A 26,246-nucleotide genomic window follows, 5' to 3' on the forward strand; every position below is an offset into this window, starting at 1 on the left:
ATAATCCCTGTCCAGCTGACCCGGTGGCCCTGGCTCCATGTTTGTCTAAAATACTTATGACCTGTACTACTTACAGATTATGTTTATTGTCTTCTCCCCTGACTAGAATATAATCCTTGGAAGAGCCCACTTTCCTGCATTTCTATAGTATCTTAGGAAGCTACCTTGTCTCTTTATATTATTTGACTAATATATCTATTATTTTAATATATAAATTCCTACAGACATTTAAACACTAGAATTCTCTGTTGTTCTCAAATAATTTCCTGACTCTTAATGATTCTGTGATTTCCTAACAATCTAGAAAATTCAGTTTAGCTAGAGAAGTGTATTTGCATGTACTGTTCAGGTTCCAGAGTTTAAAGGCAGAATAAACCTAGAATCAAAACAGAAAATGGAAACCTCAACCTGAAAACCACAAGTCCTATTTTTCAAACCAGAGCTGCAGTTATGACTTTAGGCCTAACATTATGGGTTTAGGGAAGGGGGAAAAAAAGCCTTTCAGACCAGTCCAGATGTGGAAACTGATGCTGAGGTGGATACAGGGGAGGGTATCTTTTACTGGCAGTAGAAAAAGTTAAGTTTTAGAGAAATCAGTAGGACATAAATATTCCTACTGACAAGGGATGGCAGGGGGTGGGGAGGATCCCACATGTACTGTAGACATCTGAAATATCCACATATAGAGACTTGACTGAGAGTCGTGCAAAATGCTAAATTTATTTGCACAAAAAGAAATATTTGCAGTTATCCAAAAAATTCAGGCCATGTAACAATTAATATGAATAATCCAGGACAAAATAAATCCATCTGTTTCCTTGCATTCTTCCTCTTTAGCAAGATGTATAATATTAAGGAAAAAAGTAAAAGTAGATAGCTTTTTCTAATATTCTTCATATAGCTTCTGTAAATCTAGTATTAGAACTTTAAAAGTTCTCCATTAAAGGGTACAGTAGGCTAATACAGAGCTTTCTTGGTTCTGTTACTTCCATGGGATAGAGTCTGATTAGAAAAACCATTCCTGAGAACTGTATTCTCATACCTAATGTATTCTTCTATATTTACAGCTGTTTTGGGGAAAATGTCACTGATGGCAACATTTCAAAACTAATTTTAAATGGTTACAGGTAAGCAATAACATCTACAGAAGTAAAGTGCTAACTTTTAGAAGTCAGATACACCCAAGTTGCTGTGTAACTGAAACTGAAAAAATTGCCTTGAGTAATATTTGGTCCTCTTAATATGTTTTCTCTTTACTATGAACCAGCCTTCTTTTAAATGTTGGTATATCTGGTAAGATGACATTGATTTGTTCATTGAATTCATTTATTCCACAAATATTAACTGAGTTCCTACTGTGTCAGGCAGTCTTCTATGTTTCTATGACATATTAATGAATAAAATTGACAAATATCCCTGCCACTGTGGCACATATGTACAGAAATTCAGGATGATGATGAGGGCTCCCACCAGGAGATGGGGAGAAATGGAGGGATTCGGGATATATTTTGCAGGTAGAGGAAAAAGGATTCCTAGACACACTGAATGTGAGGAATGAAATAAAGAGAGAAATCAAGGATGACAATAAGTCATTTTCCCCCGGAAGAATGGAGTTGTTTGAGAGCGTGTGTCCATGTGTACACATATACATGCATACATATTCCTGGATATGATGAGAACCTTACGTACCTGAATCCGTACCAGCTAGGTGCAGTAAAATACAACTGACCAATGCTGGTTTCACCAGCTAAAAAGGGGCTTCAAAGTGAGTTTTGTTATGACTCATTTTGTAGCTTCATGGCTAAAAATTATTTAGAAGAGCCCAGGTGGCTGGGTGTAGTTGGCTGGTAACTGGGTATTTCCAGGAAAAGGGGGGATGACAGTTAGTGGCAGGGGAAAGATGCAAATAGCAGATACCAGAGATCAGGGAAAAGGTGTACAGACTATGGAGCATGAGAGAACAGAAAATGTATATTTTAAAAAGAATGCAAAATTGAGCTAAATGTCAAATGCTTTTAGAAGAGAAGTGAGAGAGCCACCAAGAGAAACTGAGAAGTCTGTTCAAACTTCATGGTTGGGCTAATCCACAAGTTTGTCTTTGGCAGCAAAAACTAAAACTTCCCATTGAGTTCCCTAACTCTTATCCTGAAACTGCTTTACACTTTCATTTTGTTAACCAGTCCCTTTTGAAATTTAAATACATTCCATGGCAGCAATGCTTATATAGAAAGGAACTCTCATCCTATACCTAAATCTGCCCACCCTCCCACATCATCTTATTTTTTTTTCATTCATCTATTTTACTGCAATTATTGGCATCATGGGGAGTCAACCTTGACTCTTCTCTCTCCCACACCACCTCCCACCCCTCAGCATCCAGTTAATCACAAGTCTTACTGCTTTTACTTCCCAAATTATCTCTCAAATGTATCTTCTCATCTCTGTCCTCTGTTTTGGCTCAATATCACCTTTCGCTTGGACATCTTGTGATCTAGTCTCAAATTGTCTGTTCTTGATCCCATCCTCTAATCATTCAGCTGCCAAAACTAGTTTCTTAAAATGCCAACCTGACCATGTCAATCCCAAGCATCATTTCTTCATGACTTCCTACTACTGATCCACAATAGAATCTAAGCTCCTTAATAGGACATAATGTGGTTCCTTCCCAATAGACCTGTGCCTCACTCTCCACCTTGCATTTGATGTCCCCACTTCTTGTCTTGGCTTGTGCTAACTTATTCCTTATTTAAGACTCAGCCCAAGAGCTCTTCCCTTCCTCAGTGAAATGTGTTTAGAAACCCCTTTTCTGTCCCCCCAGCCCCTTGGGCTCACCTGTACTCCTGCCCTCAGTGTACATGCTTTACAGGCATGCTAAGTACTTGTTTATGTGTCTTTCTCTGCACTAGACCATGAGTTCTCTGGGGGCAAGGACCATGGTCTTACTTTTATACATATTTGCAACACAGTAGATACCTAATAAATATTTGAATTCATCTGAAGAAACATGGGACTAGATTAAATTCACTCAGAAGATGATTTACATCAGGAATACTAAAAAATTAGAGATATATCTGGAAAAGATCACTTTAGAGGCTAAATAAGTAAATAAGTAAATAAATAATGAAAGAAAGGAAAAAGAAGCCCAAACAGCCCAAACAGCCGGCACTATGTGGTACACATGTCAGGATGAGAAAGTTCCTTACCTCCTTGTGCTGCGTTTAGCCCCTACACCTAGGCCAAGTGGGTGCCTGGGTTTGTAGAACTTACACATTTTTCTTTTTAAAAAAGTATCTTCATCTTTATTAAAATACTCACAGAATACTATGGTCTTACCAAATTCCATTTGAAAATATGACCCAGCATCTTTAAAACCACTCTTCATTTTTAAGGACTTAGGGAAACCACACTAAATAATTCTAAACTTAGTAATTCTCCTGGTTAAGTAGGAAGCAGAATTTTGTTTAGAAAAAGTTTGTTTCTTGGAAACAAAGCCGAAACCTAAACTCTACAACGAAAAAAAACTTAAATATAAATGTCAATTTCCAAATTCATTGCTAATCTTCTCTCCTTGTTCCCCTGGAGTCTTGAGGAAAGCTCTTTTTGTGATATGCCAGGAGGAACTGCTGGTGAAACTTGGCTGGGAACAGAAATCATGTATGGCAGTCAGCAACAGTTGTGTAAATCTAGGGGGGAGGGGAGACTGGTACTTAACAGATGTGAACACTGAAGATTAACATAAATTGCTAAAAAGTGGCCCACGTCCTAGATTTTGCAAAACACATGGTTTCACTCTAACCCAATCAATGTTACGAGGAAAACTTATAAATTCAATAACATAAATGGTATTTCAGTCTAAAGAATATTTCCATATAGTATATTCAACTCTTAATTTTCTGTTTTTTAACATTAACATATTGAAAACAAATTTAAGCTACAGAATGCATTTTAAAAAAGTAAATCTTATGGGGAAACCCATCATGTATTACAAAGAGTCAGAGCTGCTCTGGCTGAGGAAAGGGCTGACGAGGGACTGGGCCCGCTGAGGCAGCCGCTGTGAACATCATAGAGCCACAGGCTCTGGGCACAGAAGACGTTAAACCATGGCTCTATGCTAAGGAAAGAGAAACAGCAACAAGATGTACAATAGTCAGGGGATATTATTTTATTAATTACAGGGGATAATTATTTATTAATTAGTACCATCTTAAATGACTATTACGGAAGAGTGTGTACAAATATGAATTCTTATGTGCCACTTCCTAATGGGCATTAGTGCCAAATATTTGAAGGACGCTAAAGATAGGAAATCGTGTCCTTCCGTCTCGTTCTCTTTCCTTTTTAAAATGCTTTCTTTACTGTTGGATCCCCTTTGTACTTCCAGCTCTAAATTGAATATCCCTCAATGGTTTGAGAACAAAAAGTGAGAACTTCTCTTTTACATGCAGATGACAAGGGAACAGGGCCCTATCAGGCCACATCTAGTGTGCCAGATTACAGGCTCTGGAGCAACCCTGACCAGTTTCCAATGCTGGCTTTGGAATCTACCACCTGTTACCTTGGGAATGGAGCTTAACCTCACTAATTCTTAGTTTCCTCATCAGTAAAATGTGGACAGTGATACTATTCACCTCATATGACTGTTGGAGTTTAAAGAGATAACTCATCTAAAGTACTTGACACAATGTCCGGCACAGAGAATATGCCCAATATGCCAAAGCGGGGCGTTCCCACTCTGATTTTGGCCTGTTACATTCAAGTGCATACATGCCTTCCTCAGCATAATGATATGCTTGATTTTTAAAGTAATTTTCAAATGGTAATGGACTGATAATAGGCACTCAGTGGATAATCAAAAATTGATAATACTTATCCTAAATCCTTGTTATTTACAAATGGAGCTAGAAACCCTCAAGGTCAAAACTTAAGTGTTAGCTTAAATTAAAGCCAAACAAGCTATCTAGGAAAACAAACAACCAAAAAGACTAGCAATATTTGTAATTGTTCTAAACTCAAAGTACACAGAGATAAGGTACCCGAATGAATCAGCCACAACAGGTGTCCAAGGGAGGCTGAAAAATTACAGAAGCCTGCAGCTACTTTAGAAGGGTAGCAAACACTGCTTCCCAAGTGCCCTACCCATTAAAAAAAAAAAATGCTGCCTTCAGAGCCCCAGATGCTAGCTATGGCACAACAATGAAACAAAGAAAATAGAATTAAGGGTTCTCATGAGAGCTACAACATGATGGCTTTGAAGCATTCAGTCTTCATAAATGCAAACAATATTTTAGTTTGTGGTATTTGTGTGTGTGTGTGTGTGTGTGAGAAAGCTATAGGTAGCCTTAAAAATGAACAAAACCTCTAATACTTTAATTTTTATAGATCTCTTTCCAAATAGCTACTCTGAAAATACACTCCCAAGGTAGGGTTCATTTCATAAAATTTATTTCTGTTCAGTTCTCCTAAGTCAAATTCACTTGCTAATTTTCTTCAAGCTTTCAAGAAGTAAAACTATTTCTAATTTTATATGTATAAAGCTATTGATATGCACGGTGCGTCAAGAACTACATTAGAAACTGCAGTTCTGATTTCTAAGAGACTTGGCAGGTCTGATGCAAGTAAGAGGACCTGTTGAGTCTCTTAGATCAATTGATTTATGATTGCAAGAAATACAGGACTAAAGAGATTCATTGCAAAGGATGGTATGCTTAGGTTATTGGCAAAGCCATCAAACCTGTGCCTTCAAATAGAGAAAGAGTTATGTTGGTAAAGAAAGGGCAAAAATATTTACATATGGACAACTAAGATAATTGCTGTATTTGAATAATTCATATAAATTTTTTGATTGATCATCTTCTGGATAGTTATTTATAGACTCTGCTAGAAGGCAAACACCACAGGTCCCTCTAGAATGATGAAACTATACAAGGTAGCAAAACATTGTATCCCTTTGGCAATAATTGATTGTACTGCCCCTGACAAAAGATAACCATATCACTAGGCTTCATGAGAAATGTGTAAAAGAACACAGCCATCTAAAGATGAGGGTGGAAACTCAAAAGCACTAAATTACTGAGACCATAAACAATGGTAAAGAGAAATGGCAAAACAGTAAAATATATAAAAAGAGAAGTAGAATAATTATTTATAAAAGTTAAAGAGTAATAATTTCAAGAAAGTCCATGAAATACTAAAATAAAAGCTTCTCTCCACTATATTAGGAAAAACAAATAACACAAAGAAATACAAATCTCACAACTACTCCTTCCAATATCAAATTGATACAGTAAAACATCTGAGGATACCTCATGATGTCTTAAATATTACATTATTTTATCTGAGCCAGATATTATCAAGCAGATTATACTGTCAAACAGTTTTTAAACAGTATCAAATGGTTAATTTTGAAATTTAAATGACATTTATTCAATGTTAGCCAGGGGAAATGCCTCTTGACAGGCACTTTCAAATAGCTGTGGAAATACCAGCAGCAGCTTGCTAGGGGTGAGGGTGAGGGGAACATTTTGGGGACAGTTACCCAAAACTTTAAAAGCATTCATACCTTCTGACCTAGTAATTCCCCATCTAGGAACCTACCCTGAGGAAACAGAAATGGAAGTAAAGATTTACACACAACAATGTTCATTAAACCATCACTGTTATATAGAAACTATATAAATAATAGAATGGCTAAAGAAATCCTACTGTATAAAATGAAAGGTTAGGTAACTATAAGTAACTTTTACTGTTTAATGACACAGGAAAATGCTCATGATATGGTAAGAGGAAAAAGCAGAATATAAAAAAAGCAGTAAAAACACTGCAATTTTAAAAAATTCATGGGTGAATATGAAAAAAGAACTAGAAGAAATTCAGCAACACTAACTAGTTTTCACTGTTAAGGACACTTATTCATTTTTATCCTTGTACATACTTTATACAACTTAAAAATGTGCATTCATTTGTTTTTCAATCAGGAAAAACAAAGACTGCTTTAAAAGATAATAATTGGAATCTAAAAAACAAAAACAAGAACAAACAAACAAACAAACAAAAACAAAGCGTAAATACAGGACAGAAATAGACTCACAGAGAATCAGACTTGTGGTTGCCAGGAGGGTGGAGGGTGGGAAGGGATAGACTGGGATTTCAAAATTGTAGAATAGATAAACAAGATTACACTGTATAGCACAGGGAAATATACACAAAATGTTATAATAACTCAGAGAAAAAAATGTGACAATGAGTGTGTATATGTCCATGAATGACTGAAAAATTGTGCTGAACACTGGAATTTGACACAACATTGTAAAATGATTATAAATCAATAAAAAATGTTAAAAAATAAAAAATAAGATAATAATTAGACTTTAAGTTATCACAGTTTGCCCTTCATGACTCAATAGCCTTAAATCTTTTTGAAAAAAGTTAGAGTTTTTTTACAGAATGTGAAGTTGCAAAATTTAAGACTATCTAAAATTAATCCTAGATTCATAATTGTCTTATTTTTCAAGTTCTTGAAGGAACAGAACACAATCTTCCTTAAAAAAACAAAACACCAAGCGTCCCTAGTAGAGTTTTTCTTTATAGGCCAATATAAAACTTTTAAACAGCTATGGAAATAATGTCAGCATCATCTTACTGGTCAGTTAAAGTGGCACACCCTCAAGTACTGTCCCTCTTTCCTAATCTGTGAAAAGTGACTCTAATGAATTACTAAAGCAACCAGATTAAGAAAAAACTAAACAGCACTCAGATTAGTCTTAAGAAAGAATTTCTTAGTATTGATTAGTAGAGTATTACTACATTTATAAATATGGGTATGCCTTACATTCTCACTCTAGAAACATATCCCCAACATAACTTACTGAGTGATTATGAAACACTAAACTCTTTAGGTATTATAAAAAACTGCCCTTTCCCTATGGCTGCTAATTAAGTACCAGCCCTCTAATACTGTGGGCCCAACTTAGTTATCTTCCATCAGTTCTCGGTTGAATTCTGTTTTATTGCCTGAAGCTCCCTAAGAATCATATCTTTTTAAATTCAGCTGACTACATTTTTCATTCCCATAATCTATCCTCTCTCAACTGGACCCATTCCCAGGAGACTTCACAATACCACTGTTCCAAAATGTCAACTGTTAACTCAGAGAGGAAAGTGGCCTCTCCTCCCCGTGTCCTTGATAATACTAGCAACTCTGCCTGTACCTTCCTTCCACTGGGGAGAAAGATCACAGACAAGGAGAAAACTTTCTTTCTCCACTGATAGATGACAAAGCAACTCATTAAGTAGCTGACTAGAAAGATATTTAGCTGGTGTCTAGGTATAGATAACTTTGAGAACTGCCTTCCCTATTTCTCTTGTCAACTTGTTTTTTAAACCTTGACTATTCAACATTTCTCCTGGATTCTTGACATATTTAAACTTGTCATCTCAAAACATTTCTTTTATGTTTACAGAACAATTAGGAAATACAGACAAACAAATCTATCTATCTCATTAATAATGCCACCAGTAACGCAATGACATTTTGGTATACAGCATTTCATATTTCTGTAGGTTTATATCTGTGTTTGTGTGCTTTATTTTTTCAGTTGGTATAATGGTATATATGATGTCATTACATATTGACTAATTAGAAAGAAGAAACAACAACTTTAAAATACATAGAAAGTCTTGCCATTTATTACTTATTCTCTTATACCTAGCAGGAAAGTATTGTAGCTCTTTAGAATAACATGGGTATGCTTAACCTTTGGCATTTGATAAATTTTTGTTGCTAACATAAATGAGATCATTTTTACACTGAAATTCCTAATTGTTAGTGCTTAGGGAGGCCAATGATTTTTTTTAAAACCTATGTTTATCACTTATTGGGCACTATCTATGTATCAAACACTTTGCTAAGCTCTAACATGATAAAAGACTTTGGCCTATATGTTTTGACATTAGATTGGAGATTGAGCTAAAGAAATAGTTTAACAATAAGAACTTCAAAATCTGACCCATTATACATACCTTCCCACTGGCTACCATACAAGAACTTTCTTTACTTCCATCTAAAGCCAGTCTCTTCTCCGAGCAACAAGGCCCCATCTCTCCAACCTACTCAAAGACATTGCTCCAGCAAGTCTTCCTCTCTTACATCAATTTTTGCTTTCTACTGTTTGACTCCCATCAGTTTACAAATGTTTTGCTATTTCTCCTATTTTAAAAGAAACTTTTTACCCCACCCTCCCACTATTAAGCCAGTGATTTTTTAAACAGTTACTTCTGAATTGACCACCTTACTGGAGGAAACCCTGTATGTTTTTCTAGTTTTCCACCTGGTTAACTGCAGATACTGGCAAATTTATCCCCACTTATCTATTACCCATAGCTTTTAGTTAATCTCCTTCCCATTACATTACTGAACATTCTCAGGACAATATTAAATTATAAAGATGATAGTGGACATGTGTATTTTATTGCTAACATTAGTAAGGATATTTCTACTGTCTTATTACCAAGTATGGTAACTCATTATTAGATTGATAAAGATAGTTTTCATCATGTTAAGGAAGAATTCTTTTTTCTATTCTCTACTTACCTAAATTTAAATCCAGATTTAATATTGAATTTTTAAAAATGCCATTTTGGCATCTATTGAAGTATGTTCTGGTTTTTCTCATTCAATCCATGAGGATGACAGATTATATTTATAAATATACAAGTGTACATGTTTCTATTACTATATTTAAAGTTAATAATACTGAGAACTTTACATAACATTTGTTTCTACAAAATAAATACAGCTTGATAGTTATGATGACATAATGAATACCTGTGAACTCACTGCCCAACTTAAGAGAACATACCAATTATACATCTACTCATTTGCTCCTTTCCTACCTCTTCTGCCTATCTTTCTCTACCAGAGATAACAACTATTCTAACTTTTGTGATTATTGTTACTTTTTTGTTTTTAATAATTTTATCACATGTGTATACCTATACAACATATTGTTTGGTTCTGCCTGTTATTAAATTTTATAAAAATGGTGTTATACCATATGTAGACTTTTGCCCACTGAGAATTTTCACTGCCATGTTGCACAGAGCTCAATATTCACAACTAAACAAGTATTCTTAACGATTGAAAAAAAAAAAAAACCCTTAAATATAGCTTTATACCAAAACTCCACCTGTAAATATACCCTTTTCCCTTCTCACTGCTGAACTTCCTACAAAATGTCCTTTGGAGCTATTTCTTGAAAATTCTTTTGTTCCAAATCCACCAATGCCAATGACTCCTGGATAGCTCCATCTTGATAGAATGAGGTGCGGAGTACTATCTCAACACATAGAACGAGGTACAGAGTAATATCTGAACATCTCATGTACAGCATGTCCCAAACCATACATCCCATGACTCCTGCCTCAATCTGTTCTTTCATCTATTTTAAATCTTGAATAATGGCCTCACCATCCAACCAAATGCTCATCATAAATATGGTGCCATCCTTGACTCCTCCCTTTCCTTCCTTCCCATATATAAGGAATAACTAAGTCAACATAACTACTGGATAAGCATGTTAAAATGCAAATCTAATCACATAACTCCCAGACTAAAATGTTTAAAATAAAGAAGGGGGGGATGGTGGATAATCCGCAGTGTTTTTTATAAACCATAGATTGTGATCCAATGGAAGGTTACAACTGGTGGATTGTGACCAGGATTCTTTTAAAATGAAATAGAATAGGAAATATTCAGTATACTGCTATTTTAATTACCATTATTACCAGTATACTGATAAAGGGTAAAATACTATGCTGTGGAACTATTTCAGCTTTGTGAATGTGTACACCTATATGTGTACAGGGTTTTCTTACTGTGAGTTGTTACTAAATGTGTCTGAAAGCATCTACTGCAGTAGTTTTCTCTGACTGGGGAAGTCAGCAGTTCCCTTCAGAAAATGATGAAAGTTATGAACCTTCTCCTGAGAAGAGAATGTATACATACATAAATGTGTGTATTCTTAATCATAGTGAACCTGGCTATCGTAAGGAAACAGAGGGAAAAAGCCTTAAAAAGTCCAGATTTTCAGACCTCATCATAGACCCCATCCCGGGAGATTTTATAGATAAGAAGTACTGATCTCCAAGGAGAAAATGAAGCTCCTTAGGAAGGTGGAACATTTGCCACACGTGCTTACCACTTCTCTGAGACCTCCCTGATTGTCCCTCTTCCTCTCGCTGGTTTGGAAGGTGCTCAACAAATGTTTATGTGAATGCAAGAATAAAAACCTCACTGAACATTTATTATAGGCAGGTAAGTCAGTGTAGTGATAAGAAAAGGCTCTAGAACCAGATGCCTAGATTTGTGTGCCTCCTTCCCTCACTAACTGTGTGAGCTTCAACAAGTGGTTTAACTTTAGAGCCATAGTGAACATGCTAGCAGAATGGGAGTATCTGCTTCATGGCATCCCTGTGAGGATTAAATGAGAACAATGTATGTAAAGTGCTTAGTATAGAATTCTTAACATGGAATAAATATTTGATAAATTGTAGCTATAATTATTGAAAAATAATTGGAATTTAGAAACAAAATAATAGAGCAGATAACTGTGCATTTATGTTAAATATAGTACAAATTATAAGATTAGTTTAAGAGATTTGAAAATTCCTAGCCTGATAGGAGCAAATTCATTAGCTTCAAAGCATGTCTATTGGCTTTTAAGTCTTTAAATCAGTAAAACTCTTTTCTTCTAAACTTGATTTCTTAACAAGTTACTTTTATAAGGAAAGGTTTTTAGTCTAAAAACAAATTTGAGAACATTTTAATTTCATACTCTTGTTCCTTCCAGTTTAAATCACAGTTCAAGAATGGTTATAAAAATATATCTTCCCTGTAAATTCTCCCCAGATTATCTAACATATGGTGCTAACAAGCAAACTAGTCAAGGGTGGGTCAGGAAAGAAAATTTTTGAAAAGATTCTAGTTAAATAAAGTCTTACTGCAGAACACAGCAACTCTCTAAATACTTCCACTGCATTGCTGTAGTTAATTGACTAAGATGACAGCAACTGTAAGACTATTCATGATTTTACGTACCACTGCATAACATAAAATGCTGACAAACTATGACACGATACTAAGATGCTGCTTGTTTTTGAGATACATTCAAATTCCAAAGACATTAAATGTTAAAAAGAAAAGAAAACATGCCTTGAAATCAGTGACATACAGTAATTGTTGTTGTCATGTTAAATATTGTTTGAAATAGGATCTAGAGCTTGGACATATTCTGCTAAATTGTTTTTCCTGCTTTAAATTTTGACTTTTCTTTTTAATAAAGCTTATAAGCTCTTTAATAAAGCCCTTATGGGGGTACGGGTATAGCTCAGTGGTAGAGTGCATGCTCAGCATGCACAAGGTCATGGGTTCAATCCCCAGTACCTCCATTTAAATAAATGAATGAATGAATAAATAAGCAAATCTAATTCCCCCCTTCTAAAAGAAAAGCTCTTATAAGGATAGGGCCTTGCATATAGTAAGAGGTCAAAAGATATTTAAATAATGCTCATGGTTCAAATTTAGGGATGAGGTGGGTATAAGAACCGTAGGTGTTATAGAATGGTTAAAGATGATTATTTTCCAAGCTTAAATAAGTGACAATGTAACAAAGACAACTCAATTTCACAAGTTTTAGTTTTTGCTGGGGAACAAAAAGGCAAAGCCATCAGTGGCCGATTTTATTGACAAATCAATGGTGAGAACAAGAGCTGGCGTTTCAAGGTACTATTTACTTTAGTCTACACAGTCTACCATGGTACCTGGTACATAGCAGATATTCATAAACGCTTGTTGAATGAATACAGTAAGCCTGACTGAATACTAAGAATGCAATTCATGATATTTGTAGCAAGTTCAGAGTTCAATCACAGTTCCAATAGCTGCTTTCCAAAGTGATTGCAGCTTGAAGGACAGAGCAGGATGATTTTGTCTTCAACTTCTTTGTGATCTTTGGAAGGCTTGTCCTGCTATAGCCTACACTGGAGCCTGTGTGGCATCCTTTGAGATTGTTTGTGGTGCCTGAAGAAACTTACAGTCAAAGTCACCCTCTCACCCTTACCATTCTGCACTCTTACAGGGCAGGGGGTGGGCTGGTCTCCTTTATGTCACTGGTGCCTGGAGTGGTATCTGGCCATAATGTGAGTTTAACTCTCTGCTCTCCTTATTTAGAAATCTCACAGGTAGTTCTTATCCAGAAAGAAAAGGAGAGCAGAGGTATGTGGCAACATAGAATAGAGAAGTTGATCAATTTATAATAGCTTCAAAGTATGATTCAAATTTCCAGAATGTCAGCCCATACCCTGACCAAATATGACATTTACATATATATATGATTGTATATGCTAAATACTATATATCATACAAAAATTATATAATATAATCTTTGATCTATATCAAAGTTAAGTATTTCTTTCAAATTAGGTAATTTACTATCGATAAATACCATAGTAAATTAACATGTGGTTAAAGGGTTATAATTCGATGCAAATATTAAAGTGTTATCAACACGTCAGCCCCTGTAATATTCTAAAAAATTAAAACAGAACTGCCATTACAAAAGAATTTAATTTTAACATCCTCTAGTATTAATTACATTCAGAGCTGAATGTATAAAGGTAGCTGTTAGTCAGCAACCTTTGAGCAGACTGACTAAACACAACTGTTGGCAAAACCAGTGGACTAGCCAAACCAAAAACAGCAGGGGAAAGCAGAGTGCAGGCATATCATCTAAGAAGGAATGCCAGTGCTGGGGATTTATTTTTATCTCTGCTGCTGCTTCAAGCAGATAGTTATCTTTGCTTCCCAGGTATCAAGTAGATTAGAGAAGGGTAGTCTGCGGGAAGCATTTGCAGGTGGGTTGAAATCGCCTACTAATTTCAAATACTGTATAATTTAGTTTTTCAAATCCAATCTTCTCCCCAGCCCCTAAAAAGGAAAATAAATAATTAACAAAATATTTCTGAATGCTTTGCTAAATTTGAAGGAAAAAAGAGAAAAATCCAACCCTTTGTTCTTTAGATTTAATGGCTCTACTGCAAAAATTTTATAAGACTATTCAAGCCTTTAAAGTTAGCAGTGAAATGCTGATTTCATCTTCAGAAGGTCACTGTGCCTCTTTGGAAGGCATACATTTAAAACCTGTTTGGCTGGCTGTTTCTTGCTCATTCCCGAAAAAGGATATATGATTCAGTATTTTATAGCAGATGCAACATGGTACTTACAGAAAATATTTTCTATTTTCAGTCCTCATCTTAAGATTAATTTCTAAATTATATGTGCAAAACAAACTTCTGTTTTCTAAAGCCTTTTGGATTGCTGAGTCTGAAGCAAGCAATTTAATTAGAATTTTGGAATAACATTCTCATAACAACTACTGAGTTAATACTGAGGTCTGGAATCCTATTTACTGTGGCAAAGTTAACATTATTTCTCATTGCCCTGGGACAATCATTCCCTGGACATGAGTCCCTGATGCCACAAGCAAGTCCACTCTGCAAGGCTGCCACACGCCAACTGATGTGGCCATTATTTGCTGTTGAAAACCTTGCCATTTCAGATTTTATCTGAGTTATAAACAGACCACAGATCTACCTTTTTTATATGTGTGTGTACACAGATTTTAGTAGGCCTTCTGATATTTCACATACCTATGTCCAGGATATAATATTTTGCATCTACTGAAATCTTTGTTTAAAAGGCAAATTAAAAAAAAAACCAAAAAAAAAAAACCAAAACCAAACAAAAACCCAAGCAAACAAACAAACAAAAACCCCGAAAAGAATAAAAGAAAAAAGAAAAAAAAAAGGCAGATTCATACCATAATTCATACCATTGTTCCTGAGAGTCCCTTGTTTCTATAGCAGTTCTGAGAGGAAGATTCTAGTAAGTCCTACATTATTCTTTCCTGAATATTAGTCTATATATGTTGGTCAGACTCTGAGTTCCCTGAGGGCAGAGCCCATGACTTACCCATCCCTGTATCTTTGCCCACTAAGCACTTAGAAAGTACTTGGCACCAGTAAGGGCTGAAAGAATGTTCAGTAAGTAAGACACAAAAAGAACAATAAACCTATTGGCACATCCATTGATTAAGCACCTGTTTATAGTTTATTGAATAATTATGTTAGTAGATAATTGCATCAGTAACAACCACCATTATTTGAAAATACTGAGTTAACCTGCTTCCAGCACTCTCCTTTTAAAGCTGTGCAGTATAGTGGGGAGAACTTTCCCTGGCAGTATGAAGACCTAGACTATAGTTACAGCTCTGTCTCTCATCAGCTGTGTGTCTTCAGAGAAGAAATTTTCAACTAACGTAAAAATACAGAGTAGTTAGTTTTTAAAATTGTACTGGAACGTACATTTCGGGAAAATTTTCACCTGCCACATTTTCAGTATCCAATTAAAATATAACTAACCTGACTTGTATAAAGCTTACTTGACAAAAAAAGATGCAGCTTTTGGAAACCACGTGCAATACACCCTCTGAATGTTGTAATTTGAACACCTCAAAACTGCAGCCATGTGAATCTTACCAGCTACCTTTCCTGTTCAGTTAGAATGGTTATAGAAATGTATAACCCTAGTTAAACCTTTAGTTATGAGTATCCTCGGGATGGATTGGAACTATGAGGATAATCTGTTGAGCCATACTCTTAAAAGTCAACAAGGTACTTTTGGCTGATATATTCAGCTCCTGATATTCATCAGCTTAGAAAACACAAGCAACTGCTCCCATAGATATTTCCTTGTCTTTTCTGAATCCAGAAAATGCCTTCAATGACCATTGCATTTCCTGAGTAACCCCTTCCACTAAGGGAAAGGGATGAGATGAAGTGTGAAATTTACATTTTTCTATGCTATAAAAGCTGTTGCCCAACTGTGATAATAAAAATCCAGGTAATCAGTGATTCTCAGAATTTTTACTCTTTTACAGCATATTGCTATACTTTTTTCATGTTCTAGTCTGCATTTTTTTTAAGAAGAAAACTTTAAAAGAACATGTTCAGGCACAAAAGCCAACCTGCCAAGACCCAAAGTCTGACTTTCTAAAGACATTACTGAGTGGGAAAAAATTCTAGAATTAGTATCAAGGAACAGCATAACCATGCAGTGCTTAGCAACAGGGAAATAGAAAATAATCTTAATAAATGTTCACTTTTAAAATCATATGTTAACAATACTTCAATTATATTTCAAATATGCCTACATAGGACACTATCATAAGAGTTAATGTGTATTTTCAATCACGTTTGATGTAAAGACTGTAAATTTGTTGGATTTGCCAAATTCTTTCTAGGAAAACTTTCTAAGTTTCTGAAACACTGTATTAAAAGACAACTAAAATTTCTCATTAAGAAAAACTATCTTTTGTGGGAAATCTAAATTTAAACTTTCCATTTTAAAGTCCTAAACGTTTTCCACACAGGAAAACCCTTAAGTGTACTTCTTCAGTTTTTAAAGCAATCAGCATAGGCAATGTTAAATTATCATGGGTCTCAAGAAAAAACAGAAGAACACTGTACAGAAGACCCTCACATTTGTGGCCCTGCATATTCCCTGTGGGCTGTGCCAACCCACTCTCTCCCCTGTAATGACTCTTTGTTTTTAACTAAGTCCCAAAGGGCTGGTGAGTGCTCTGCAAAGAGAAGGGGGGAGGGGTAGATGGAATGCAGCTGCAGGCTCTGAAACAATGCTGAGTCCATATATTTTGTTCTCAGTTAGAATAATAAAAAGGGGACTGCGGTGGGGGGTGGCGGGGATGGAGAAGACAGAACCCAGAATAAGCAAGGTAGGGCCAAGTATCCCAGAGCTCTCATTCTGCACCACTCTCCCCTGACACTGATACTCTACCAAATCCAATAACCATTCATTTGCTTAAAAAACTTATCTGTTACAACTCAAATACCCATTAAGATTTAAACCTATCAGTCATTTATATCTAAATTACTTATATCAGTGGACTGTACTCAGGGAAAGAATGGAGCTGTAAGAGAATGGAGCTTGCAAAGATAAACTGGGGAAGCTTGGACACAGGAGATGGGACAGTTTGGGGGAAGGAGGTAGGAGATTTCAGAAAAGGAGGTCCAAGTTTTCAAATAGAAACTGCCTGCTTTGCAGTGGTACCTAGGGCCTGGGGGGCAACAGGTATGCCAGAGAAAACCATATTCCTTCTAAGACTGCTAAATGCTGCATGAGTCTGAATTAAGAGTCTGGAAGCCTACACATACTGGTTCCTCATTATTCAGCCTAACATGGTGCCTCCTAAGATAATGTCCTTCACTTGCATTTCCCTGGCTTCCATGTCCCGACCAGGAGAATGACAGAATTAAGGGAAGTAGCAGACACCAAACCAAGTGTCAGCTGCTAGTGAGGGAAAAGCATCTCAAATCTTACCCTCTTCCCCTAGGTACTGCCCTGTCTGCCTAGATAACCCTTTACTGTAGCCCTGCAGAGCTCATGAACCCAGGCTGCCTCTGGAACAACCCTTCAGATGCCATTTAAATTTGTAAGGAAACTCAAGAAGCCTTAAGTAAACAACTGAAACTAATACCTCAAAAATAGAATCATCATGTGTTTTATAAAGACTACCTAAAAAGCTATAAAACAAAATTCAGAAGAATACTTGTTCCATTTAAGATCCCATTCATGAGCACTCAGTTACTGGGGGTAGAATAAAAAGGACTTCATTGTAAGGCTATCATGTAGAAGCAAAGTTCTGACATCCACACACAAACATCTCCTTCAAGTTAGCATTCCACAAGATTTAGAATTACTCTTAGTTGGTGCTGAATGATACAGTTATATCTCTTGACTCTTGAAATGTTTTTGAGTTATAAAGTTTAGAAAGCCTGTACTTATTTACATTGATTTTTTATATTTTGTGACATAATAAAACTTCACAAGTATGCAGATTTATAATAAGCAGGAATATGATCTTCCCCACCAGGTTGCCTTTCCTCTATAGTTCTAAAATCCATTTACAGATATTCCAGATCTCCATACTCTTGCCAGTTTATAGAGACAAATTCAGAACTGCACATTAAGTGAAGGAATAACTGAGTCTACCATTTATTTTATTAATATTAAATAGTAATATTAAAAATAGTAAGCAATATTTTAATAATATTTAATAATATAATATTAACACATTAAAGTATTAAAAATAAAAGAGACACTACTCCTGTAAAGTTTATCATCTATTATAAACATAAGATTCATTTGTGTATTTTATTAGGATTTATCATTTATTATACTTTAAAATAAAATTTATTTATTTATTTATTTATTTTTTAACAGAGGTACTGAAGATTGAACCCAGGACCTTGTGCATGCTAAGCATGCACTCTACCACTGAATTATAATGTCCCCGCTATTACACTTTTAAAGTCAGCAATAAAACAGACAGAACACTTTGTTTATTCTATGTACTTGAAAAAGTCAATTTTCTATTTATACATCTCATTTCCTAGTATGTACAATCGAAGTAATTAAGTCTACAGACAGCAAAACTTCGTTAACATTAACAACAATCATAATCATAACTGGCCTGAAATTAATAATTTTTTATGATTGCTTAATTGTTGTAAACAAAACATAACCTCATAATACTATGATACATGTTACACTTCCATAAAAAGTTAAAAAATCAATTATCTATGATTTGGGGGAAAAACTACTGAATAACTATATTTGAATTATTTTTCAAATAAAATTAAACTATAGTCACAAAGTTCACAAAGTTTGAGTGACATTATATTAAGAGGCACAGGTGAAAACAAATTTTAAGAGTTAAATATAATAGTGTGTAAGAAGATTAGATTTTCTTTAAATCAATAAGAGTACTCACCCCTTGGAGCCCCTGGAACTGAATTGAAGGTCGAAAAGGAATTAAATTCTATTAAAAGAAACATTAAGAAAAAAACAGGTCAACCTTGGTTACTGTGACACAGAACTAAAAGTTTAAACTTTAAATAAATCTATGCATTTGGTCAGTACTATAGTCTGTGAAAACCTTTTCATTACATACTTTGGTTTCTATGTCATTATATTAAGATGCCATAATTAATGATATCACACTGTTGACATTTCTCTGGATCACACAACCGAAACTTATCTTTTGGCAGTGTAGCTCAATGGGTTCTTGAAAATGACTGACATGATTTGGCAAAAAAATGATTAGTGTACCAATTCAATGTTACATAAAAAAAAATTCTTGCTTAGTTACTTGATATGTTTTTAAAAGGAGTAGAGGTAAAGGAAAAATAAACCAACCTTGCAGAACTCTAACAGGATGCTAGAAATATAAAATTAAAATATTTGAGAACGAACTGTGGTTTCCATGTTCTCCCATTTTACCAGAGATTAGTTTTTAGTTGATGGTCAGAAGGTTACCAATTTTCTCACAAGATTCTCACACCAGGAGAATATAATTTCTAGAACAATGTTTTATTTTACTATGAGCTCTGTCCTCTTCATAATTTTAATATTTTCTCATAGAACTGTCTATTTAGAAGAAAAGCTATAATTGTAAATATCTCCCATAGTCTCAGGCATGATTTCCTGTGTCCCAAGTCACCAGTCTGTTTTTCTATGAGAACGCTTTCCCAAAATGCTAACAGAAATTCATGGGAAATCAGATTTGGGTAACATTTAATAGTGATGCATCAGTCTGTAAACCATTCTTCACACCCTCATATCCAAATCTAATACACAAAAACAAAAGCAGTGGTTTCTGGTCTCATCTCTACCTCAAGTGAAGATACAGAGGCACCCATATGATCCTCCCTCAGCCACTGCACATTAACTACTACTTCCCAAAACTTCTCTGCAGATTTCAAAGTTTACTAATTAGGACTATAATAAAGAGAAATAAGGAAAGGGTAAGTACTTCTTTAAAAGATAGATCATCTAAATATAAAATCAAGTGGTAGCATTAACCATTCTATTATTATTTATAAACATGGATAGACATCTTCTTGGAGAAAACATAATAGATACTATTATCATTGTTCTACCACCATAAAAAGATCATTTAACTTTAGACTTAGCAGAAATCAAAGAACTACTGGGTGACAAATTCATTTCTTGGTATGGGAGAAGTAGTTTTTTTTTAAAAGGAAAGATATAAAGGTGATGCTTGAAATTTTAAAACATTTTTTTGGTAGCAATTTATCCTAATTCATGATCTTTTATGAAAATATAAGATATAGATTAATGCTAACTTGAATTTCCTTAGAGGGAGAAAACTTCACCCAAATCTGCCTTCCACAGCTAAACCTCTTCCTGAAGCAATGGCAGCTTGCCTATAGAAGCCCTGGGGAGGTCCCCTACATGTGGAAGTAGGTGGCCCTACAATTTAAGTAACACAGGTCCAAGTTGTAGGTTTTACAATATTTCAATCAGCCCTGTCTCCTGCTCTCTCTTCAAACCACAAACACTGAACATCTCCTCGGAGGCTGGTTACACTTTCCTCCCTGCCTCCTCGCAACCCAGAGTCTGACTTCTTCAACTCACCACTGGAATTTGAACTTCTCTATCAAGTTCACCTATTCTTGGTCAAACAAACGCTCACTTTTCTCAATTTTCAAATTGCTGCCTTCTCCACTGGACATCACAGCTTCCTTACACTTGGGGATACCAGTCCTCCTAGCTCTTGGATCATGCCCTTCATTTCAAAAGCTAGTGCCCTTCACTTTCCTCTTTCTAGATCTACTCCTTCCTGGAGGCTCACCCTGCCTATTTGGTGATGAATCTCCATCTCTTTTCCTATTCTTCAATTCTCCATCTCTCCACAACCTGCAACTTAGCCCTGCCTATGATATTTTGCATTAGAAACTCTCAGTGACAACAAAATTGGCACACACTAAACTACCTCCCTCCCCCAACCAAACTGGCACCTCTTTCTTACTTTTCTGGCAAAAGTGTTCTATATTTTTGGTTCTGCAGGCTCACAACCTTAAATTTAACTTACAGTCTCTTCTTTCTCTCCCTTCACCGTATCACCATATTCTACTAGGTAATCACGCACTGCTAGAAACACAGAATTCTGAATCCAGAGATAATACGGTTGATGCCCAGCACTCCCCTCCCCTGCCCAACCACTATGGGTGAGGTGTCCCATTAACTAAGGTGGGACCAGAACCTAGGACTCAATCTTCCTGTTTTGCCATGCTGTTTTTCTTCTACTATCTTGTGCTGCACACACATCTGCTACAGGAGAACCAAGAGCTTTGGGGCCTGCTCCTTTATGCCAGAGAGTTCATATTTTAGTTGGGGAGCATTTGAGAATGATTAAATACTAGGCTAAGTACTGCTGAGAGGTACAGTAAGAATTCTCAAAAAGAAAAAAAAAAAAAAGAGAGAGAGAGAGAGAGAGACAAGAATGGGTAACAAGAGATACTAGAAAAGAAAAGTGTTTATGGAAAAGAAGGATCTTGAGTAGTAATTTTGAAAAGATAAACTCCAGGGGAAAGGAGTGCCCTAAGCAAAAAAAACAAGGAGACAGAAATGGGTACTGTGTGGGCAGAGGGTAGGTCTCTGTATGTGTACAGACCTCTTTTCACATGTGAAACGAAACATAAAAGATGAGAACTGGTGATCCCTGCCTAATTTCTCCTTGACCTCAAAATTTGTCTTCAGTTTAGCTTCTATCCACTGCAGAATAAATAGGACAGTAATTTAAATTTCAGACCTCAGAATTTCAAAAGGTTTATCACCCTGTGAAATAACCCTGCCCTAATCCCCTCCATTATCCCTTTAGAGATGACCTTTAAGTCTTCTTTCCTTTGACATGATAAACAACTGGAGGCTCTTCTGATTTTTGGAATAAGAAAATGAGTTGCTGAAAGAAGTGTTTCAGGGAAAGCAGCTCTTTCAGTAATGTGTAAGAAAGAGAGAGATGAATTGGGGCTAGGGAAAAGGATTAGACATCAGCTCCAGGGGATATTTTATTTAGAAATACTCTGGTAATAAAGGCCTAAATAAGTAAGACTTCATGTGGAGCAAACAGGAGATGGTGGAATAAGCAGATATTCCCAAGAAAGAATGATAAAATGTGCTGAAAGCTTGAATATCAGGCACTAAAGAAAAATGAAGCAAAGGTGCTAAGGGTTCTCAGTAATTATTTGTGGCCAGTCAGCCCTAGACTCCCTCAAATTAAGCTTAGTCTCTACTTTGAAAGTTCCTAGGCATTTTCAGGCCCATATCATCAAGCACCTAGACAAAGGCCTTCCTCCTTTCCTTCAGTTTCTTCCCAATGCTGCTCATTAGGATAGCTGGCAGAAGCTCTCTCAGATACCACCAGCGTGTCACACAGCCTTCACTAGATTCTATCAAGGCAAAACAAACTCCTCCACATAAAAAACAGGCTGTGCATCTACAGGATCAATCAGTTTCATCTTACTTCCAACTGTGGTGCAGCAGTATTAATCTTTTTTAGTTTGTTGGTTTTGTAAACAATTTCCTCTCTATTTCTACATCCTAGTTGTTCCTTCAACCTGGCATCCCTTCCCAAACACTATTTTGCCAATCCATACTAATCACTCAACATTTAAGCTTAAGATTAATTTCCTCAGCTAGGCCTTTCTTTGGGTGAATCAGGAATCAAAGACTCAAGGTCTTTAAGGACCCAACGCAGGGAAATGTGAAAGAGACTGGGTGTAAAGCAACAAGGAGTGGTGAATACCTGGAGAATGAATTCCCAACTGAGAAAGGATTCAAATTTTAAAATGTTAAACCCTTTTTCTAGCCAAACAAAACACAGTTGCCACCATTTCACTAAACTCTGAACTATGCCCACTTTGAGTTAATTACCATTAATTGCTGTTTTTCCAGATGCCTGTGTCTATGTGTCTATGGTGCCGCTACACTGGGGGTGTATTTTTTCATAGATTGTCTTAATCTTAGTTAAGATACAGAAGAGTTTAACACATATTTGACTTTTGACTTACGAGTAATTACCTACATTATGCTAAAAAAAGTATTACAGAATAATAAAAAGTATTATAAAATCATTTTGGCATTTATATATGTGGTATACATCTATATACATTATAATTCGGGGTGTTTAGACGAAACAAAACAACTAGGCTTTACATCAACTTGGGAATTTTCAAGAGTAATTTTAACATTACCCAATCTTTTGCCTCATGACCTGAATTTAGAACCTAACCTCTGGATACACTTATACTTCTAGCTATCTGTATTGCTTGATTCCTCAACAAAAATGATAATTTTTTTTGTATGTTTACACAGTTTTGTAACGTACAGATCATTTTTATATCCTTGTCTCAGGTGAGCCTCCTAAAACCAGCCTTTGGTGATAAGAAGGCATCATTATCCCCCATTTCAGAGGGAGATAAAACTGTCTTCAACAAACTTTATTGCTCAGAATCACCAAACTAGTGGTTACCAGAGCTGAACCTCAAATCCAGCCTTCTGAATCTCAAATATTTCTGAATCTCAAATACTCTTTCCTTCTCTTACCTCTGTAACAAGTTACTTCCTAGTGCTGAACATTTAAAAGGACTTAAATGCTCATTCAGTTCTTTTGGCATTTTGTTTCCAAGGAAAATAAATTTCATAAAATCATTACAATTTCCAAAGTTCAATTTCTGATTAAATAAAAATAAAAAAAATTTTTTTTGCTATTAGGACCATGCATAACAAAGGAACATATATAAATATTTGTGTTATCACTTTTCATTAAAAAAATAAACCCCTCATCTATGGAATAGTTGTGGGTTCAGGACAGAACAGCACAAGCTAGGATCACTGTTACTGAAAAACTCCTTTAAAATATCTGACAACCTAGAAGAGAAAAATATAGAAGAGAATCTCAAATCCTTTATTAATGTTAATCCCAATTTTAGACAAGATGTTAGGCACTAGGCTATAGTTCTTAAACATTTTAAAAACTACAAAAAGAGGAGACAGCTAGAACGCTACACCACTTATTACTCTTCTGATCACTGTGTTAATGGGAAAGTTACCATTATATGTTCTAATGTATAAGTTCTAAAAGTCAGTACCATTATAAACAAATGTCTGAATCATGTTTTCATCTAAATTTTTGTAGCCTAAGTTTAGCTGCACAAACATAATCTCAACTCATTGTAAACTTTAATGCAATTCAATTTTAAAAGATAACATAATTATAGGTGGCCAAATATGATATGGCATGTTTCAGAATAATATTTAACTTACTAAGTACATTTCCATTACAAATGAGTTTCAATAGGACTTCAACTTTTGATTTTTAGTTTTAATTAAATATGTGCACCAAGTAGCTCTTTTGAAAATCAAGTAACTTTGGCTTTAAATGAATAGTAGCTGAATTATAAGTAAGATAGTGATCTGGTATCTATATCCAGCCCAGACACACAATGCAGACTGGAACTAGCTAGGGAAACCCCTTTTGACAAATGCTTCAACAGTTGATAAAGGTGATACTTTGTAGTCAAAAGATTCTACTAAACTCTTAGTTGGTTCATTGTTTTTAGAGTTGCTTTAATTAACCCTCTATATCTCTTAGGGAATTTAGGGCATTCTTAAGCTTAGAATAAAAGTGGAGATAATACTAAAATGCTCCAAAGTTTAATTATATTCTTGACATCTGCCACTATGTAAGCCAATTCTACTACAACAAAAACTGGTCTATGACCAAAGAGATCTACATACACTTATTTCCAGGGACTATTCCTCACAATGTATCAGGACTATAAAAGTAATATGTAACTTACTAAGTAATTTTACTAAGAAATCTTAATTCTAGTGAGTAATATTAGTTTCTGAAATGATTCTTTTAGGGTGGGAGAGAAGGAACAAAGTTCATCTTTGGAGATGAATAAAAGGTACTTATTCTATACAAGTTGTTATACCCATCTCTTGATTATTTACACACTGTTTATCCATGTAGATAAATTAAATTTATGGTTACTTTTATTCTATTAACCACTAATGGTTTTGTCAATATACAAACATAAGAAATAGTATTCTGGGCCTAGAAAAAAGTGATTTCTCTAAGAAACACATTAGAGAGATCTTTCTAACTTTATTCCCTAATATTAGAGTTGGACTTGAAATACTTTCAGCTTCCCTTCTGAACCCATCATGGAGCTTTGACTCAACTCAAAGTCAACTCCTGAATTATTTAAAATCAATCAACAGGCATTTGATTTATTTGGCTACCTAAGCTGCATTATGAGTCATGATAAAGATAGTGTTAAAAAAAAATTTCAAAGTCAACTATAATTTTGGAAATTTGTAAAACCAGAAAACTTTCTATAAATGGTGATGGGTCAGGTGACAGCTTTAAGTGGGATTGTTTTAGGAAACAATTATAGCTACCTAGTTACTATTTATTGATTGCTTAAAATGTGTCAGGCTGATGTAATCATTTTACTATCACCTCTGGGAATTCTCACAACACCCCTGTGGGGCAGGTACTATTATTTCCACTTTTCAAGTAAATCCTGTGAATCACCTAAGGTTACATAGTTAATAAGTGATCTGGAACTCAAACCCTGGCCTGTCTCATTTTAAGAACTGTGCTCTTGCCCACCACTGTATAGAGCTAGCGTCTCCTGCTCCTCCTTAACAATAGTTATATAAAATATGAAACATCTGAAAGCTAGAGAATTAAGAACTATAAGAATTGATAGCTTTTGGGGGAATCACTTTTTAGTTTTGTACTACAGCTTAAAGAAAATATCAGGCCCTTGAACTTGTTTTCCTGTGCAAATTAACAGTAAACAGTATAACTTATTCTGGGATATAGTTTAAGACAGATCTTTCTTTTTTTGAAGAGGTACTATACCATTTTAAGAACATGTTATAATTCTTTTATTTAAGAAATCATTTTATTCTGCTCTTTAAAACATCAACTCATAGGGAACCCAATGGCTATACAATAATTATATTTTAACCACTGTAAAAAATATATATCCAGGCAGGACAAAACAGTTTAAAAAAAATGGAGCTAAAGCAGAAAATAGCACAGGAAATTAAACAACTGATCCTGAAGTATTCAAATACACTCAGCTCTTGTCAAAGGCTGGTAATATGTTTAGAACAATAACATGAATGTGAAATTTAGGGGTAATGCAAAGCTACCTTAAAAGAGAGACATTAAGTTTCACAAAATCTATTATTTTGCTTTGTGAGTGAATCCAGCCTTACACATAGGAGA

At 35.2% G+C, this 26,246-nt stretch overlaps 1 protein-coding gene across 1 annotated transcript in view; it reads right to left on the reverse strand.

The window, feature by feature from the left end:
• Nucleotides 1-26,246, reverse strand: part of ELL2 (elongation factor for RNA polymerase II 2) — a 70,570-nt gene that overhangs the window by 35,515 nt on the left and 8,809 nt on the right. The window contains exon 2 of the mRNA XM_010993964.3: nt 18,906-18,953. Within this exon, the coding sequence (XP_010992266.1) occupies nt 18,906-18,953 (48 nt within the window). The remainder of the gene's footprint in view (nt 1-18,905; nt 18,954-26,246) is intronic.

The sequence above is a fragment of the Camelus dromedarius genome, chromosome 3 (assembly GCF_036321535.1).
Source record: "Camelus dromedarius isolate mCamDro1 chromosome 3, mCamDro1.pat, whole genome shotgun sequence".
In the NCBI taxonomy this organism is placed as follows: Eukaryota; Metazoa; Chordata; class Mammalia; order Artiodactyla; family Camelidae; genus Camelus; species Camelus dromedarius.